Source organism: Canis aureus, chromosome X (assembly GCF_053574225.1).
Source record: "Canis aureus isolate CA01 chromosome X, VMU_Caureus_v.1.0, whole genome shotgun sequence".
NCBI lineage: Eukaryota > Metazoa > Chordata > Mammalia > Carnivora > Canidae > Canis > Canis aureus.
This window is the reverse complement of record NC_135649.1, coordinates 13155733-13175638: the sequence shown is the minus strand read 5'-3', so window position 1 is coordinate 13175638 and position 19906 is coordinate 13155733. Positions and strand designations below refer to the sequence as shown.

The following is a 19906-nucleotide window of genomic DNA, read 5'->3' as shown; positions in this document are numbered from 1 at the left end:
ACGTTTGATAAAATTCCCCTGGGAAGCCATCTGGCCCTGGACTCTTGTGTCTTGGGAGGTTTTTGATGACTGCTTCAATTTCCTCCCTGGTTATTGGCCTGTTCAGGTTTTCTATTTCTTCCTGTTCCAGTTTTGGTAGTTTGTGGCTTTCCAGGAATGCGTCCATTTCTTCTAGATTGCCTAATTTATTGGCGTATAGCTGTTCATAATATGTTTTTAAAATCGTTTGTATTTCCTTGGTGTTGGTAGTGATCTCTCCTTTCTCATTCATGATTTTATTAATTTGAGTCTTCTCTCTCTTCTTTTTAATAAGGTTGGCTGATGGTTTATCTATCTTATTAATTCTTTCAAAGAACCAACTCCTGGTTCTGTTGATCTGTTCCACAGTTCTTCTGGTCTCGATTTCGTTGAGTTCTGCTTGAATCTTTAACTCTCTTCTTCTGCTGGGTGTAGGATCTATCTGCTGTTTTTTCTTCAGCTCCTTTAGGCACAAGGTTAGCTTTTGTATTTGAGTTCTTTCCAGTTTTTGTATGGATGCTTGTATTGCGATGTATTTCCCCCTCAGGACTGCTTTTGCTGCATCCCAAAGATTTTGAACTGTTTTATCTTCATTCTCATTAGTTTCCATGAATCTTTTTAATTCTTCCTTAATTTCCTGGTTGACCCTTTCATCTTTTAGCAGAATGGTCCTTAACCTCCATGTGTTTGAGGTCCTTCCAAACTTCTTGTTGTGATTTAGTTCTAATTTCAAGGCATTATGGTCTGAGAATATGCAGGGGATGATCCCAATCTTTTGGTATTGGTTAAGAACCGATTTGTGACCCAGTATGTGGTCTATTCTGGAGAAAGTTCCATGTGCACTTGAGAGGAATGTGTATTCAGTTGTGTTTGGATGTAAAGTTCTATAAATATCTGTGAAATCCATCTGGTCCAGTGTATCATTTAAAACTCTTGTTTCTTTGGAGATGTTGTGCTTATAAGACCTGTCGATTGTAGGAAGCGCTACATTTAAGTCACCAAGTATAAGTGCATTATTATCTAAGTATGTCTTAACTTTGGTTATTAATTGATTGGTATACTTGGCAGCTCCCACATTCGGGGCATAAGTATTGAATAATTGCTAAGTCCTCTTGTTGGATAGATCATTTAAGTATGATATAGTGTCCCTCTTCATCTCTTACTATCGTCTTCGGGATAAACTTTAGTTTATCTGATATAAGGAGGGCTACCCCTGCTTTCTTTTGAGGGCCATTTGAATGGTAAATGGTTCTCCAACCTTTTATTTTCAGGTTGTAGGTGTCCTCAGTATTCCTTTAAAGAGATTTCCCAGCTTTTCCATTTTACTAAATCTCTTCAATACTAGTCTTCCTGGGCAGCCCCTGTGGCGCAGTGGTTTAGCGCCGCCTGCAGCCTAGGGCGTGATCCTGGGGACCCTGGATCGAGTCCCGTGTCGGCGCTCTGGGTGGAGCCTGCTTCTCCCTCTGCCTGTGTCTCAGCCTCTCATTCTCTCTCTGTGTCTCTATGAGTAAATAAATAAAATCTCTTAAAAAAAGAAAAAAAAGAAAATTATTAATACTAGTCTTCCATTGCATTTCATAATTAATATTTAGGCAAATTGTTACTGAATTGCTAATTGTTGAAGAGTAAAAGTGGAAACAAAAAGTCAAAAATATGGAAAGATAAAGGTGTGAACAGGGGAATTTCAAGGGAATATGTGCTAATTGTCAAAAGATGCTGAAAATTGAATTTTAAAATTGTTTTCCCACTTTAGTCAAAATTTATAAATAATGCAGAGAAGTTTTTAAAATTAATTAATTAATTAACTTTAATTAAAATTTAATTAATTAATTAAAAATTTAATTAATTAAAATTAATTTTTAATTAATTAATTAATTAACTTTAATTTTTGAAGTTTTTTTTTAAAAAGAATTATTTTTATTTTAGAGTGAGTGGGTTTAGGGGGAGAGGCAGAGGAAGAGAGAGAATCTCAAGCAGAGTCTCCGCCAAGTGTGGAGCCCGACACAGGGCTCGATCCCATGACCCTGAGACCAGACCTAAGCTGAAACCAACAGTCAGATACCTAACCAATTGTGCCACCCAGGCACCCCAAAAATGTAGAAAAGTTTTTAACATATGCTAGAAGTAACATTAAAATTTCTTTTTCTGTGGAGTATGACATGGGCCATCTATTGCAGTAAATATCCATTATCTCTTTGTCTATTGGGTCCTTTATGCCTTTTGAATGCCCTTCTATGTATGCCTTGAATTATCAGAGGTAACCTGTGCATGACTTCACTACCTAAATGTTTTCCCTTTAGATTTTCTTAAACAGGTAACCGGAAATCTTAGAACTTTTACAAAGTCAGGTTTATATAATCATATATGTTGCATTCCTTTTGCTATTATAATGCAGAATTCTTTTATTATAGATATGCCTCTAGAATAGGGGTCTTTCACTGGGGTGAATGTTTTCCCTAACATACTCTGATGTTCTTTGCACAAGAATGCATTTAAGTGGGCTCGGGTCACATTTCATCATCAGATCTAAGCAGTTGGCACGGCTAGAAGAGGTACCATCTGTGTGTATTCCTATGTACAGGAATAACACAACTTCCATATGTATGTTTATGGGAAATATTTTGTCTAGGAAAATAGTTTGTTCACAGACTCCTGTTTTAGATGCTTAGGATTTCCCTGCAAAATGAAGCAACCAAATAAGCTATTTGTCCTTCAGTATAATTTGATGAAAACAGCTTTATTTCTGTAGCTGTGAATATTTTAATATTAATCTTTATTACCTTTAACTGCAATAAATCCCATTTAGCATTGTTGTTGAAAATCAGGGGCAGCCCAGGTGGCTTGGCGGTTTAGCGCCACCTTCAGCCCAGGGCCTGATTCTGGAGTCCTGGGATCAAGTCCCACGGCGGGCTCCCTGCATGGAGCCTGCTTCTCCCTCTGCCTGTGTCTCTGCTCCTCTCTCTCTCTCTGTGTCTCTTATGAGTAAATAAATAAAATCTTTTTTAAAAATCAGATTATCATTGCTAGCTTAGCTTTCCTGTAAACTTGAATCTGATAGATTAAACTGGTAGATTTACTACTTTTTTAAAAGATCTTTGTCTTCCTAAATTTCTTCTTCCACCACTAATAATGATGTTTTAACATTTTGATTGAGCCAGTTAGCTGGAAGTGTTTCCGCAAACTCTTCATGACAACTAGATACATTAATATGTATAAATTTAGGAATGAATTTTAACTGGAAATCATCATCTTAATCATGTGGCTATTTTACTGGAAAGGTGTACAACCATCTATGTGAGTCTCTGAGTCTCTTGTGGGTATGGGTTGGTGGGGAAGGAGGGTAGGAATGGATCTTTATTATAGTCAGTTCTCAAATTTATGTGCTAAGAGGGGAATAGCTCTGGTAATTCCAGAGTGTGGATCATCTAACAGCTGTTTCTCATTATTCACTGTTTGAGTGGATAATGAAAATTTTTATTTTTTCCTAACATACTGATGTTTTTAATTCTGTTTGGTTATGTAATAAAAAGTAATTTTTGACTTAACTTATTTGTATTCCAAGAGCTAGGAGTGGGAGGAGGGCAGGCATTCCAGAAGCATGCTGGTTGGTGGGAAGAATTTGGCTTGTATTAAACTTTGTTAAAGATACTCAAGAAAATGTGTAAGCCAAGTATGGGAACTTTGAAAGATTACTTTAGCTCAGCTCCTTATTTGAGCACTGAATGATCAGGGGGATGTTCTTTCAATTTAAATGTTAGGGAATTACTTTTGAAAATTTTATATTTTGATATTTGGGCACACTAATGAAATACAGAAGAATTGCACATTTGAATAAATTGAATCAATGTGGGTTAAGATAATGCAAATAACTAGACAACCAGACTAGATGGCTCAGAAGCAAACATGCCAGTTACTTTTTGTCAACAGCAAGGTTTCTTTGGGTTTGTTTTCCATTTTATTTTGTCTATATTTGCTTACTTCAAAGTAGTCCTAAAATGGCTACATGAAAAAATAACACTTACATGGCAATATGTTCTGTTTTTTTTCTCCTTAATTTTAGTGGAACAGGTAAGTTTATACTACTTTAAATTCTTTATTATGTGATATGTATTTCTTAATTAATTTATTTATTTTAATTTATTTTAAGATTTTATTTATTTGAGAGAGAGAACATGAGCAAGGGGAGGGGCAGAGAGAGAGGGAGAAGCAGACTCCCCACTGAGCAGGAGCCCAATGTGAGGCTCGATCTCAAGAATAGGGGACCCTGAGATGATGACCTGAGCTGAAGGCAGATGCTTAACTGACTGAGCCACCCAGGTGCCCCCAGAAATGCCATTTTAAACAAATAACAAAGAATGGAGACTACATTGCAATGTGTGTAAACAAATACAAATTAAATTTCCACTAATGCCTGACTCCCTTATTGCATCTGCCTCCTGTCCCTAGTCAAAGCAAGCACCTGTCTCCTGCATTGTTGAGCATCTGAATTTCTGACTCGGAATGACACAACATATTTGGTTGAAAAAAAAAATAGAAGCCATACTTTTCTGATTAAATAATGCATTTATTGTTTCACATAGTGTAGTGATATATGAGAATGGATTACAGGGCACTTTTGGATTGAACTTTATAAATCCATATTCCCTAGATTCCATTTGATGTATCTTTTTGGTATAGCATATGCTATATCATGATCTCTCTGGGTTTTTATCTCTTTGATCACGGTTTCATTTCTCATTGCACCTGGGATAAAAAAAAACCACAGGAATTATTGTTGGTATAAATTGAACAGAAATGTAACAGGTGATGTAGCTATATTACTCCTTCCTTCCTTAAGTCTGAGAATTTGAGTTGACCATCTTGAGCCCCACTCTTTACCTTCCTTCCCTGGTCCAGGATGAGGTGGCTTGGCCTTCTCGAGCTGAAAAATGTCCTGAGGCTCATACCACCAGTAGAAAGGGAGAGTGGCATGGTAAAAATGGCATGGGCTGTGAGAAATGACTATAGTTAAATGTTGAATTTTAGTATCTAGACAATGGTCGTGTTCAATGTACAGTTCTTTCCATATTTCTGTACATTTGACAATTTTCGTACTAAAATGTTAAGAAACAATGCAAAGTGGTTTGGGTAAGATTTCAGCCTGAGAATTGACTGTGAAATGACAATGTGGAGGTAACTGGAGTTGTGGGAGGGGGATGTCTTGGTGGAGTGAGGGGGGCAGTGCCAGCCCGGTTAGAATGGATTCAAGAGACAAGGAGAGGAAAAGAACGGGAGACAGCACATCTTAGCTGGACTTTTGAGGAGCTGCTCATAGGACTGCTGTGTGTGGCTGTGTAATTTGTGTGCTGCACAAGGGTACCTAGTAGGTGGGAGTGAGTAATAAGGCTTGAAAATCTGGCTGTGTTCTGTTTGCTATGCCAGGGGCCCACAGGGCTGTATAAGCCTGGAGAAGGTTCTCATTTCTAATATGTCCGACGAGAGAGAGTGTGTGACTGATTTGTTAACCCGGAGGGGCACCTTTTCCCAAACCCATTTATCCTGAGGGGGTACCCTTCTCTGATTTGTACAAAAGTGCTGTGTAGGCTAGTGGTGGCCACATTCGTCCCCTCCACAGTCATGCAGCAGTGTCCCTGGCAATGGCTGTGGGTTCTCACTCACCCTCCTAGGTCCTCAACTTCCCCTGATAGGCCAAGAGTAGTGAAGGGCAAGAAGTAGGGCTCCCAGTTTGAAGGCTGTGGAAGGAGATCTGAGGGAGGTGACAGATTAGAGAGATAAGTTTAGGGAGCTTAGGAAATAACTTGAAATTGTACAAGGACCCAGAAATGTAGTTGTAGGTTAGGAAGCCTCTTCACCAGAAGACAAGAAAGTCAGTGTCAGGGAGGGGCCAAGACTAGCACTAGGTAAATGTTATTATATTATTTCGCTATTATTTACTTTCAAGAAATTGAATCATTTTTGCATACTGCACATCTCCAATAAATATTCACCTTCTGACTGTATAGACTGTTGGGTTTTGATTCCTGTTTTTTGAGATAAACAGAATTCTCACTGGCATTCGAACAAAAAAAACAAAGCAAAGCAAAAGACAAATAACTTTAAAGAAAGCTGTACTCATCATCTGTGTCTGGACTAATAGCCTCTACCACCAAAACATGTGCATCAGATTACAGTTACACTCATGTTCATATGGGCAGGTTAGGAATGAGGATTTTGTGTGTGTGCCAACCAAAAACAAAAGAAGAAGAAAGAAAGCAGTAATCCCTAAAGAGAATGTTCCCCTTAAAGATACAGAAGATTATGATATTTAACTTCTGAGCAAGTGCTCATCTAATTATTGTAATTTATGGCCAATGCTGATAGCCAATACACAGGCAAAGAATCACATAGTGTACAAAAAGAAGCCTTAGCCCTTATTTTCTTTTGAAATAACTATAGTCTTACTGGATGTGAATATCGCATTGATTTACCTGAGTATTTTGATGGATATCCATCATCTTCATATGCTTCGTTGTTTTCATTTGGTTCATCAGGCCATTCATTGATTTTTATGGGTGCTGCAAAATATTTCTGATTATTAACTGTCTTGAACACTTTTAACAGGAAAATGTAATTACCCTGGGATCCAATTTTTACTTCCCCAGTGGCTAGTATTACTTTTTATTTTTAGTATTACTTTTTATTTTTATTTTATTTTATTTTATTTTAAATTTCTTTTTTTAAAAAGATTTTATTTATTTATTCATGAGACACACACACACACACACAGAGGCAGAGACACAGGCAGAGGGAGAAGCAGACTCCATGCAGGGAGCCCAACATGGGACTTGATCCCAGGTCCCCAGGATCACACCCTGGGCTGAAGGTGGCGCTAAACCACTGAGCCACCCGGGCTGCCCCAGTATTACTTTTTAAGCTTATTGTCCAGTTAATTTTCACTTACCAGAATAAGCCAAGTGTAGATGAAGTTGGCTCTCCACTAAAAACACAGAAATAAACAAATAAAACAGCTTTGGAACTTTGTCCATTATTTATTTCAATACTTTTTTCAGAACAAGTTGGACTGCAGTCCAGTTATCTGCTTTTTCTCTGTCCTTTGAACTGAGGTGCTCTGCTCCCTTCAGGATTCTGAAGTTCTGAGCTGCTAATATGAGGTCACCTCACATCATCATAATGGTATTACCTCACAGAAACAAGCCAGCCAATGGAATGAGGGCAAGAATGAAGGGGCATGCCTAGAGGTTTGTGTAGGGCCTGTGGCTATAGGGTAATGAAACTAGTTCCCTGCTCTCAGAGAGATTATACTTCAGTGACAGTAGGCAGACAGTTATCAGTGATAATTTAGGATGACACACATCACAAGAATCAGAGGAAGGAATGTAAAAGAATGTCAAGAGGAAGGATTCTATGATCAAAATGTCTGGATTCCAATCCTGGTGCCTCACTTATTAGTTGACCTGATTCAACAAGCTACTTGTTCTCTGAGTCTCAGTTTTTTCTGTAACATGGAAGTAAAAATAGTACCTCTTGCATAAGGTTATTGTGATGGTTAAATAAGATAATCAGTGTAAAGTTCATAGAGCAGTTTCTGACACTGAGCATATGTGAGCTGTTGCTATTATATATGGTAATCTGTACACCCACAGTAAATCAACAACTCTGTACACGTCTAACCTCTGGATATTATTTAGAGACCTAAACCCAAGTGCCCATCTCCTAGTTTGTTTATGGAGACAAATTGGATAATCTCCAAATGTGAAAATGGAAATGAAAAGTGGATGGCATACAAGAAGATTGTTAGCCCTTGCCCTGGTTCCATCCAGAAGTTCTCATTATGCACAAGGCACTTTCAGGCTGCCCCTCTTCCACAGCCACATAGGAGAAAGTGAGCAAGTAGGTCTTTGGACCCTTCTAAAACCCACTGATATTAAGCACGGGATCCTGCTTACCTTGTGTGAGAGCAGCAAAGGTCAACTACCCTTTATGAATATTGTGAGGATGACCAGTCTACCGACCCTCCCAGGGAGTTTACTGTGGCAGGCTTTTGCTTTATTCCTCCAACACCCCATTCCTGTCTCCTTCCCATCATTCTCTGGCTCTGAATGACCCATGTGAGGCCTTGGCCCTCACTCTGTCTCTGCCATGGATAATCAGACTTACATCTCTGACTCGTCCCTTCCACACTGGTTTGCCTTTAGACCTGGACTGGTCCTGCTGTTTGTTCCCTTTTGACTTAGTTTTGGCCTGCTGGTCTTCCCATGGCACTGATGCTTTAATCAATGTGTAAGTTAGGATTCTACCAGAGAAACAGAACCAACAGGAGATATATATGTGTGTGGATACACACACACACACACACACACACACACACACACACCCGTACAATTTTTTCTTCAGAGAAACCCCAGTTTTATTCTTAAGGCCTTTCAATTGATTGGATGAGTCCCACCTATATTGTTGAAGATAATCTCCTTTACTAGAAATAAAGAGATTATAAATGTTATTCATATCTACAAAACACTCACACACTAGCCCCTAGAGTAGTGTTTGATGAGATAACTAGGTACTATACAGCCTGACCAGGATGACACATAAAGCTAACTAAACATTATACTCAGTTTTTCCAGATTGCTCTGAGGTCCCAGTGAGCACCTTGCTCTACTGAGAGTCCTGTCCCTTGGCTCTTAATAGCCATGCACCTAGCCTAGCTAGCTAGCCCTACCTACCTACAAGGATATGGCTCTGTATTAATGATGTTGGTAGAGAGAAGCATGGGTTAGAGGGCCATTTAATTCTCTTATCTCCACTCTGGAAAACAGTTTGGAGGTTCCTCAAAGAGTTAAAAATAGAGCTACCCTACGACCCAACAATTGCACTACTGGGTATTTACCCCAAAGATACAGATGTAGTGAAATGCTGGGACACCTGCACCCCAATTCTTATAGCAGCAATGTCCACAGTAGCCAAACTGTGGAAGGAGCCTCGATGTCCTTCAGCAGATGAATGGATAAAGAAGATGTGGTCTATGTAGACAATGGAATATTACTCAGGCATTAGAAAGGACAAATACCCACCATTTGCTTTAATATGGATAGACCTGGAGGGTATTATGCTGAGTGAAGTAAGTCAGTCGGAGAAGGACAGTCATCATATGGTTTCACTCATCTGGGGAATATAAGAAATAGTGAAAGGGATTATAAGGGAAAGGAGGGGAGCTGAGTGGGAAAAATTAGAGAGGGAGACAAAACATGAGAGACTCCTAACTCTGGGAAACGAAGAAATGGTAGTGGAAGGGGAGGTGGGTGAGAGGATGGGGTAACTGGGTGACGGGCACTGAGGAGGGCACTTGATGGGATGAGCACTGGGTGTTATATTATATGTTGGCAAATCGAACTTCAATAAAAAATAATTAAAATAAGAGGAAAAATTTATCTTATCTCACTTTATAATCCCTCTGGAGTTAGAGGTAAGGCTTTAGTAAACAATTAGGCTTAAGAGAAAGTAATGCTGTATTGGTGCCAAATAAAACAGTTGATGGCAGATAATAGTATTTGGGAATCTTCTAGTCCAGTGATTTCTGAACCTGCCAATACATCCTAATCCTGTAGAGAACTTTAAAATACAGATTCTCAGGTAGCCCCCCTCAAGACCTGCTAATTCTGTGTCTTTAGGGACATACTGCATATATGCATTTGAAAAATATTTTTCCTGGTGATTTTGGTGCTCCTGATGTGGTCTGGCCTCCTTGTGTGACTGACGAAGAAACTCTTACGATAATCTTTCAACTGATCTATGCAGCTTATCCATTCGTCTTGCAAAGTGCTGCTCTTATTTCTAGGAGAGATTTCTGTTTAGGATTGATTCTCTGCCATAAGATTAATTATGCATTTTCCTTTCCTTCACTCTCTCCGGTTGGGCCACAACCTCCCGCGAACTGGCTCAGCAACACTCCAGAATCGGACCAGTCTGGCCCCCAGAGAGGGCACTAGAAAGGCCTCTGTACCCATACACAACGCTGCTAGCTTAGTTACAATTTGGCTTTTGACCATAAATCTTAGCATTTTTAATTGAGCTCTTACCTGTTCTTTGTGCTACTGACTGAATCCCTTGCGTGGCTTCACCATCTTCAGGACTAGGGTTTTGCTTTTTTCCTAAAAGTTACTCTTCTTTAACAGAAGTCCTGCCAGAGAACCAGAGTTCATATGGCTGGACCTAAGCACTACTTTTTCCTTCTTAGCCTTGCTTCCTTCCTGTTTCCTTATCTCTCTGCTTGTTCAGTCTCTGTAATCTGGCTCCCAGCCTCTTTTTGCCACTATTACTATTATTTCTGGGGTCTTTGCACCTTATGTCACATTGGAGGATAATACTAATTCATACCCATGCCTCACTAAATTGCTATGAGAAGATTAAGCATTATAGTCTGAAATTGTTTGGCCATTTGCCCAGCTCTCCTGGGTTGTTGGTGCTTTGCCAAACTGTGGCTGAGCCTGCTGTAGTCCATTTGTCTGAAGTGTGGTCCATTCTGTAGCCAGAGTAGGGAGACTGTAGGCAAGCAGCATGACAGTGTCTCATGGCAACATGTTGCATGTAGGGAAGGAGAGACCGTAGGATCTGGCCTAAGATTGAGGCTGCAGATAGAGGAGAGGGAGTTCGATGAAATAAATCAATTGCACTAGTACAAAAACGGAGGATATCTGTTTTAACAGAACAGTATCATATGAAAAGCTCTAGAGATTCGAGTTAAACACAGATCTACTTCCCTACATACATCAGCACAGCTACTAAAAATCGTTTAAGCAATCATAGGCTACATTGGTTTTCTTTAATCTTTACAACAACTCAATCTGGCACAAACATTAATGGGTATCAGCAGCCTTTTTTAAAAAAGATTTTGTTTATTTATTCATTAGAGACACAGAGAGAAAGAGACAGAGGGGAGGGAGAAGCAGACTCCCTGCGGGGAGCCTGATGTGGGACTTGATCCTGGGACCCCGGGATCACAACCTGAGCCAAAGGCAGACGCTCAACCACTGAGCCACCCAGATGCCCTCAACTGCCTTTTATAGATGAAGATTCTGGTGTCCAGAGAGATGCAGTGACTTGTCCAAGGTGTGCAAGGTACCCTCAAATACTCCCGTGGTTTTCATTACTATTTTTAGGCCGATGACTTCCAGTTTATATGTCTAGTTTGCACCTCTCCTGTGAAACTCTGTCCAGCTTTTACAAATAGAGTCTCGAATTCAGTATTTCCAAAAGAGAGTTCTTGATTCATACCTTCCTCCCTCAAATCTATCCCTCCTCCTGTCTCCCCATCAATTATTTGGCACCACCGTTCACCCAGTTATATAACTAAGAGTCATCCTAGATTTCTTGTTTCATTTACTTAGATTTTATTCTCCCTTATTATTACAGCACTAGCACCCTGTTGACTCTGCCTCCAAAATACATCCTGAATTTGAACTCTTTTCACCACTCATTCTGCTTCTACCTGAATTGATCCATCAACTTCTTTTGCCTGGACTTCTGCAACATACTCTTCACAGATCTCCTTGCCTTCCGAACTTGCCAAGATATAGTCTATTCTCAGCACAATAGCCAAAATTATAATTTTAAAACACAAATCATATCATGCGGTTTCCTTGCTTAAGTCCCTGCAATAGCTTCACATTGCAATTAGGTATTTATTACCATTTCCAGTAAGGTGCTATGCGATCTGACTCTTGTCCACCTTTTTGGCCTTATCTCTTACCTTTTCCCATCTTTTTATTCCTGGACATGTCTAGCTCATTCATGCTGAGAACCTTTGCATTAGCTCTTCTATCAGCCCTAGAAAACACTTCTACATATAATTTCTTGCTTTACTCCTTGTCTTTCAGGTTTCACCTCAATGTCACTCCCTCAGAGTGACCTTTCCTCACCACCCAAGGATGCTCTGTCATGTTATTCTGTTTTATTTTCTTTGTAGCACTCATCATGATCTTATGTTCTTATTATTTGTTTGATTCCTTGTATTGATCTGTCTTCTCTATTAAACTTGTAATCTCTTTTGAAGGCATGGACCTTGTCTGTGTTATTCATGTTGTACCATAGCACCTAGGACAATGCTTGGCTTTCCCCACTACACCCCGTGCTTTGCTCTGTAGTGTCCTGAAGTTGAATTTTGATCATCAGAAATAACAACTCTAGCTTCCTCTGTGAGCTTTAGCCAAAATCTAGACTAGTTTGAGGAGTTTGTAGTACCATCCTCTGAAAGCCATACCAGAGAATCTCCAGAGAAGAATGTTCAAAATGGTGAAAAATTTGGAAGCTTAATGAGGAGCAGGTCATGAGACTTCGACATTTCATCTGGAGAAAGACAGACTTAGAGAGCCATCTCTCCTTAGAGAGCCATCTCAGGTTCATCACCAGTGTCATTTACTCTCTTGCTCATTTGTGCTGTCTTTCTTCCCAGATTTTAGTCATTAATGCTTCTAGTTGGGTTAGAAATAAACTCCATATCTGGGCCTTCTATTCTCCTTATAATGAAAACCGTTGAATTCAGATGGAAATTACACTTTTGTCTAAATTCTCAGCAGAAGAGTTGAGTTTCCTCTGATGCCTTCTGTGATTTTATTTATGCTGTGCTTGCACTGGTACCATCTCATGCTAGAGGCTATGTTCTGATAGATGCAAATTGCTGGAAAATTCCATAGAATTTCCTTTTATGCCAAAAAAGCAGTTAAATGTATTGTATTCTCCTATTTTCTAGGCATTAGGTTGCAAACACCATCATCTTTTCTCTCATCTCCTGATTCAAAAGAAATTAGAGCCATCTTCATAGCAGTACCAGGCACGAGAACATAAACAGCACAGGATACAGCCTCAGTGGTGCATAGTTCCAGCTCTGCCAGTCCTCCAAATACTGGTTCTTCTTTTTCTACTGAAATAGGTCCTGACTAATGTTACCTTGGCACACAAGTGGCAAGTGTGGCTCTGCTGTTGAGTCTGTTTTAGTTGGCCTGCTATTGCCCAGCAGTGCTCTTCTCCTTGGCCCAGCTGGAGATCCAAGGATCAACTCCAAAGACCCAGGTGTCTCGCACAGCACCATTGATGACCTGCCTTAACAATCCAGAGTCCAAAATTCCTCTCTGGAGGATCCTTCCTAAACAGTATGTTGCAGATATTTTATTTAAATTGGATTGCATTTTGATCAGGAAATAATTTGGATCAGGCCTAGAATAGAGTCACTCCTTTGGTATCAATATTCGCTGCAGAACTCTCCAATGAAAATATGTATATTTTACTCAGAAATGGTAACACTCGAGGATACAAGATAAAATTGTAACTTCCTTTTCCTCTACTATCCTTTCCCAGGGCTGATATCATAATTATAATGGCATAATAAAAGATATTGGGGAGGTTGGGCCCAAGAAGTTATTTTTATTGCTTAAAAAGAGATTTCTTATCAATCCTTCAGTAGATGGTTTTGGCAGCTACTGAAAATTATTGCCTAGATCCATTGTTTTGTTGAGGGTTGCAAAATGATGATTTTTTTTCTATTTTTTTCTTTCCTTCTTATGTATTAGCTGGAAATTTGCTTTAAAAAAGAGCTTCCCCCTTATTTGCTACTTGATTATGCTGAAATGCAGTCCACACAGGAGAGTTAAGTGCTTGAATAATTCCCTTTACTTACCAATTTTTAAGAATAAGGGGGTGTTACCTTAGTAACTACCAATGATTTGAGGAGGTTAATTATGATTTTTACATATTGATGCATTGCAGTCATTTCTGGTATTTATGTTTATTATGAGCCCCTTCATGGGGGCTTTTGAGTGGGTCTGGAAATTTCCATTAGGTAACCAAGCAGGCAGGTCAAATCAAGAGCTACTTTGGTGCAATGACTGGGAGGGAAAAGGGGTGCCTGCTGATGATAAATTCTACTTACTTGGCCTGAAGCAGTATGTTGGACTCACAATGAAGCCATATATTTTTTTTTCATGATTTGTTACTCTTTTATTTATAACTAAGTGATTACTTGGGTGCCTATGTTAAACTCTTCATATTTACTCTTCTTTTACCTCTCTGTGTAATTTTACTACACTGAGCACTGTCTGCAACCCACCCTCACCCTGGCACAATGTTGAAAAAAGAATTTGTAAAAATGGACATCACTCATCATGTTCCCAATTTCAGGAAGAAAGCTTTCAGCGTTTCAATAGAACGTATGACGTTTGTGCATTCTTTCTATGTACACACACCACAACCCCTACCCCACCCCCATGCACATTTGTAGATACTTAAACAAATCTTTTTTAGAGAGAGAGAGAGAGTGCGCAGTGTGTGTGTGAGAGGGAGGTACAGAGGGAGGGGGAAAGAGAGAATCTTAAGCAGGCTCCACGTCCAGCACAGAGCCCAATGCGGGGCTCTCACAACCCTGAGAATATGACCTGAGCCAAAATCAAGAGTCGGACACTTAACCAACTGAGCCACCCAGGTGCCCCTGTAGATACTTTTTTTTTAACCAAGCAGTGATGAAGGCTCTAATCCACAAGAACTTCTAGCTCTGGCTTGCCACTCTGCCCTGTATTCAGTTGGTAAAGAGACAGTGAGCCAAATGGACACAGTCTGTTATGTACAAGTGCAGCAAAAGCAAGAACAGAAGGTCAGCATGTTGTCAGCTCTCCACATCCTTGATCCTACAGAAGGGCAAGATGACAGATGACATGGGAAGTGAATCACTCTATCATGGAGGAGCTGTTTCCATATTACATCTAGTGGATTGTATAGCTTGAAGTTTTACCTTAATGGAGGAAGCAAGATGGAAAGTCCCATGCCTCACCAGAACTGGGTGGGGCGGGGGGGTAGATGAAAAACTGCCTTTTGGCAGCCCCTCACAAAATAGGGAGCTAGTGAGAAACAGTTTTTATAAGACTGTTCGTCTTGCCATGTTCCAGGGAGGATCCCAGGGCATTTCACCAAAACTTAGGTCAGCTTACAGTTGAACCTTGTTTATGGGACCCTATGTGGAGATGTGCCAGGTTGTTAGGACACCTGAACAGAGACATTCTCCTATAACCAAAAACAAATAGTGAAAATTAACAGTATTTATAAACAACAATAATACTTTTATTTTATTTGTTACAATAAAATTATAGGAATATTTAATGGATCAGTTGTCAACTTGTGTTCTTTACGATCCTTCAATCATGGTAAATCAGTATTTTACCACTAGATGGCGCATGACAAAACGACATCATCCAATTGGTCAGTATGGAAAGCTTTCTCTAAGTGAGAGATTATAAACCTGTCATCAATTCCAAAATGTATATGAATTTTAACTTTTTTAAAAAAGATTTTATTTCCTTATTTGACAGATAGAGAGAGCACAAGCAAGGGGGAGGGGCAGGCAGAGGGAGAGGCAGGCTCCTGCTCAAGCAGGGAGCCTGATGCGGGGTTCGATCCTAGGGCCCTAGGACCGTGACCTGAGCAGAATGCAGAGCCTAACCGACTGAGCCACCCAGGTGCCCCATGAATTTTAACTGTAAATATAATTATTGTGCAATAATTATTTTTAAAAAGATTTTATTTTCTGGATTTTAGACCAAAGAATAATATAGTAAAAAACCTGTGTATACTTAACCTAGATTTACCAATTATTAACATATTGCCACATTTGCTTTATCTCTCACTATGGTTTTTTCTAAAGCATTTCAGAGTAATTTATAGACATTATGGCACTTCACCTCTCAGTACTTAACATGTATGTCATGAGAACAAATCCATCATCCTATATTATCATACCAGAAACCTTTTATGTTGATCTAATATTATCTAGTCTGCATTCAAATGTCTCAGTTGTTCCTGAAATGTCTTTTATAGCTGTTTTATTTTCTGTCCAGGAACTAATCAAAGATCACACTGTGTATTTGGTCATCATACTTTTTTTTGGTCATATCTCTTTAATCTTCTTTTATCTAGAACAGTTGCCCTTCCCATCCTTTAAAAAATATGACAATTTTATGCCTATATACAGATGGGTATATACACTTATTTATATATTAAAATACTTAATAACATATTAAAATATGTAATATGTATTTCTTTGCTTCCTCTACCCACTGGGAGTCTGGTATCTTTTAGGCAAACACTGTAACAACCCTAATTATAAATGTCACCCATAATTGATGAAAATTTAAAAGTATGTTACTAAAATATCTCCATTTCTAAATGCAGCAATTCCATATGTCATGTATAATAAAAGCCCATATAGAAATTTTGGGGGTAGTTGTCCATTAGATTATAAGCTTTTAAAAGGGAACAGACTGTGTTTTATTCATTTTTATAATCTCTGCCCACCACACAGTATACTGAATGTGGTGAGACTCAGTACATGTTTGTGGAGTGAATGGATTGTTCTCTCTTTTTTTATTGTGGTAAAGCATTCATAAAATAAAATTTAACATTGCAACTATTTTAAGTGTCCAGTTTAGTGGCAGTAAGTACATTCACATTGTTGTGCATGGTTCTCTTTTAATAACCTAAGGGATATGTGTTAATTGCAGAAAAGTTATTAGATAGATCATCAAAGAGAATAATGATCTAAACTCCCATCAAATTCTACCATAGAAAAGCAAGACATAATCACTCTTACCATTTTGGTGTAATATCCTTCCAGACTTTGTTGCGTACATTTGTTCCTATCTACATAAGTTATAAGTGATTGCATTATACATATTGTGTAATAACCAGCTCTTATTTGCTTAACATGTAGTCAATATTTTGTCCTATTGATGTTAATATTTACAGATAAATGGGTTTCTATCTGATTATATTTCATCCACTGTTTTTAAAAGAGATTTCTGAGAGACACATACCTCCAGTAGCCATGCTGACAGGTGGGGGTCATGATGCTAGAGCTGAGGACACAGGTGAACTCTGTGCATTTTTTTTCTGAGCAGAGTAGATAATAACAACACTGGGTCTGGGCCTGAATTTCTGCGTGTAATTTGAGGATTGCAGAAGGAGTTAGGCATCTTTTGCTGAGACCCATCCTCAGGTCAGGGGCCTAATGACAACACTGCACCAAGGGAGGGCAGAACAAATCATTTGAATGGAATGCATTCCAATCCAGAATCTTCCTCTAGAGAACATGTTATTGAATGTCTGACTCTCCTTATTACTTGTGTGGGGGAAAACACGTACTGAACAAAAAAATGCCACCAGAGACTAGACCTTGTCAATGTTCTCTGATGCCTAGTAGGACCACTGCAGAAAAAAAAATATTAATGAGACTGTTGCCAGGAGACGGGAGAGCCAAAAGTCCATGACATTGTAGGGGTTCCACTGGAAATCAAGGCAATTTAACTGTGTTTTAGATCAGAAGTTTTGCTACTAAAATCAGTTCTGTGATGAGCATGTACTTTTTAGCATGTGATACTTAAAATGATTCTGTGTTTTTGGAGGAATTGGAGGATAATCCCAAGGCATTTCATTTCTTTCCACAGAGCTAATCCCTTCTTCAGAGCACAGCTCATTTTCAAGTGGCTGCTGCCGCTTTCCCGCCCCCCCTTCAGTGCGACAGCCTCAGAGCTGGTGGAGAAGCAGAGCGCTTGCAGCTGGTAAGTAGCTGAGAAATCTTTTGTAAAATAGATACCCAAAATACGCTTTTCAAAGCCAGTGACATGTTTTGATGGAATAGAGTAATACAGAACTGTGTAGGAATTCCTGATTCTAATCAGCAGTATTGGGAAAATGGATTCATTAGATTCTAAATAATCCACGGTCACTTTATGAGTTTAAAGCTTGTTTCTTAAATGGCAAATGAGTTGCTGGAAGGAAATATAGAAATCTTCCCCTTGTGACTCTGGTAAGATATTTCCCAACCTGTGACTTGACGAAGATGTTACCAGGATGAGAAATTGTACTCGGAACAGTATCTCAGTCTTACGATGTTTGGATTAGACTTGATAGGATGGGTTATGATTGAAGATGTTCTCAGATCTGAGTTCCTGTCCTTGTATGGAGAGAGCATGAGAAAACTGTTACTTTGCAATGGGAAGGATACCATGCCTCATTTTTTTTTAATTAAGAAAATCATGTGACTGGATGTCTGTACAGGAGAGAAAATGACGAAGGCAGCCTGCATGTTCAGCTTAATTGCTTCATGTGAGAGATGAACATGTGTTGAATGGGAAAGATTAAAATTTGATTTTACGATGAAAAATCATGGAAAAGAAATAATGAATATTGTGACTGCCTGTATTTTGAAAATAATTTATTTGTATTCATGGACATCGATTTGTACAGTAAGGACAGAATATTCTCAGTGCTTCTTTATTTGAGAAGGGATGTGAGAAGGATAGCAGAGATTCCTATCAAAAGAGCTTTTACGTTGGTTTCTGAAATGTGCCTGAAAATGTGTAAGCTTTTGTGCCCCCTTTCACCTGGAAATCGTATTTGTAGATCCATTTCTGCGAGGAAAAGAAAAAAAAAAAAAGCTGAAGTGGTGGCCTTTTTATTTCTTTGAAATTCAGGTTGTGTGTCACTTCAACAGGAAGGAGCCAACGAGATAGGTAAATTTTTGAGTGAGATGACAGGCAGGCAGTGGAGGAGGAAAAATAAGAAGGAAGAGATTAAAAGAAAGCTCACAAGATGGGCCATTTTTCCAAGCCAAAAATGTCTGCGGGTGGCATGTTTTGCAGGGGGGACGGGGGGGGGGGGGGAGTGTGTTGCAGGCAAAGGGAGGGGGGCATTGCACTGAGAGCACTGCGGCAGAGAGAATGACTGGCGCATCCAGGGACATGTGACCATTCTCTGGTGTAGTGAAGAAAATTTTCCAGGAGTCCATCTTGTATAAGAAATTCTGTACCTGTTCAAATGCACATAATACTGTGATCTTCATGTAGCACATACTTTGTTTTGCTGGATCCTCCATTGCCATATAGGTACATTTAGGCTTTGGTTTTTTATTGTCTTTCTGCCTAGACTTTCTTTTCTGTGCTCCCACTGCTTTTAGAGCACTTATTAAAATAGCTTATTAAAAATCCCACCTTTCCCCTTTCTTGTAAAAAAGTCACATATTCATTGTTTAAAATACGGAAGGATTACTCTCGGTCCCTCGCCCCTGAAAACATACAGATAAATGCATATAAGTAGATCCTTATATATAGAAAATGAAAATCATATGTACATACAGTTTTCGACTTGCTTTAATAATCATTAAGCAATATATTGGGAGCAGTTCCTCATATTTTTAAACATTCCGCAAGAAGGCAACGTTCTCTGGCTGCATAATTTCTGATCATATAGGTGTCTCACTAAATGTCCTGTTATTGAATGCATATATGTGCAATTTTTGCTGTTATAGTTTAAGGAATATCTTTCCATATAAACCTCTGTGTGCTTTTCTGTTTTTTTTTTTTTACCCCCCTAGGATCAATTCATAGACGTGGAATTTCTGGATCAAATGGTATGAACCAGTTTAAGATTTCTCCTCCACCACCACCTTATACATTATCACCTAATTTATTTATCATATGTGGTAAAAACATTATTTCCCAGTTGTTGTTTGCCTATTGATTTTGTACCATTTATGCTGGTTTTTTTTTTTTTACATGATGCAGCTTTACATTTTTAGATATCCTCAGCTATCAGTTTTTGATTTTATGATTTATTTCTTTCCTTTGATGAGTATATTGACCTGTATTTTTTCTAGTTATTTCATTGCTTCATTTTTTTTATGATTAACTCTGATTCATCTGGAATTCATTTTGGTATATGGTATGAATATGAAGTAGGATCTAATTTTGTTTTTTTTCCAAATAGGTCACCAATTGTTTCAGCATCATTTATTGAATAATCCAACCTCTTCCACTGATTTGAAATGGCAACAACTGCTGTCCCATTAGCTAGG

The 19906-nt window shown here is 38.9% G+C and overlaps 1 protein-coding gene and 1 long non-coding RNA gene across 4 annotated transcripts in view; one reads left to right on the top strand and one right to left on the bottom strand.

The window, feature by feature from the left end:
* Nucleotides 1-4561: 4561 nt before the first annotated feature.
* Nucleotides 4562-7162, bottom strand: LOC144308976 (uncharacterized). 3 transcript variants are annotated; one of them, XR_013375141.1, is made up of 4 exons: nucleotides 6959-7161; nucleotides 6486-6572; nucleotides 5677-5764; nucleotides 4562-4761 (listed from the first exon to the last, which is right to left on the bottom strand). It is a non-coding gene; the product is annotated as an uncharacterized LOC144308976 (long non-coding RNA). The 3 variants fall into 3 exon arrangements; XR_013375143.1 differs by lacking the exon at nucleotides 4562-4761 and adding an exon at nucleotides 4819-5006 and having other exon boundaries at nucleotides 6959-7162; XR_013375142.1 differs by lacking the exon at nucleotides 5677-5764 and having other exon boundaries at nucleotides 6959-7152.
* Nucleotides 7163-14131: 6969 nt separating this feature from the next.
* The window catches only part of LOC144308368 (uncharacterized), a 77270-nt gene continuing 71495 nt past the window's right edge, over nucleotides 14132-19906 (top strand). The window contains exons 1-3 of the mRNA XM_077888740.1: nucleotides 14132-14216; nucleotides 17499-17612; nucleotides 19427-19462. Coding sequence (XP_077744866.1) covers nucleotides 14132-14216; nucleotides 17499-17612; nucleotides 19427-19462 — 235 coding nt within the window. The remainder of the gene's footprint in view (nucleotides 14217-17498; nucleotides 17613-19426; nucleotides 19463-19906) is intronic.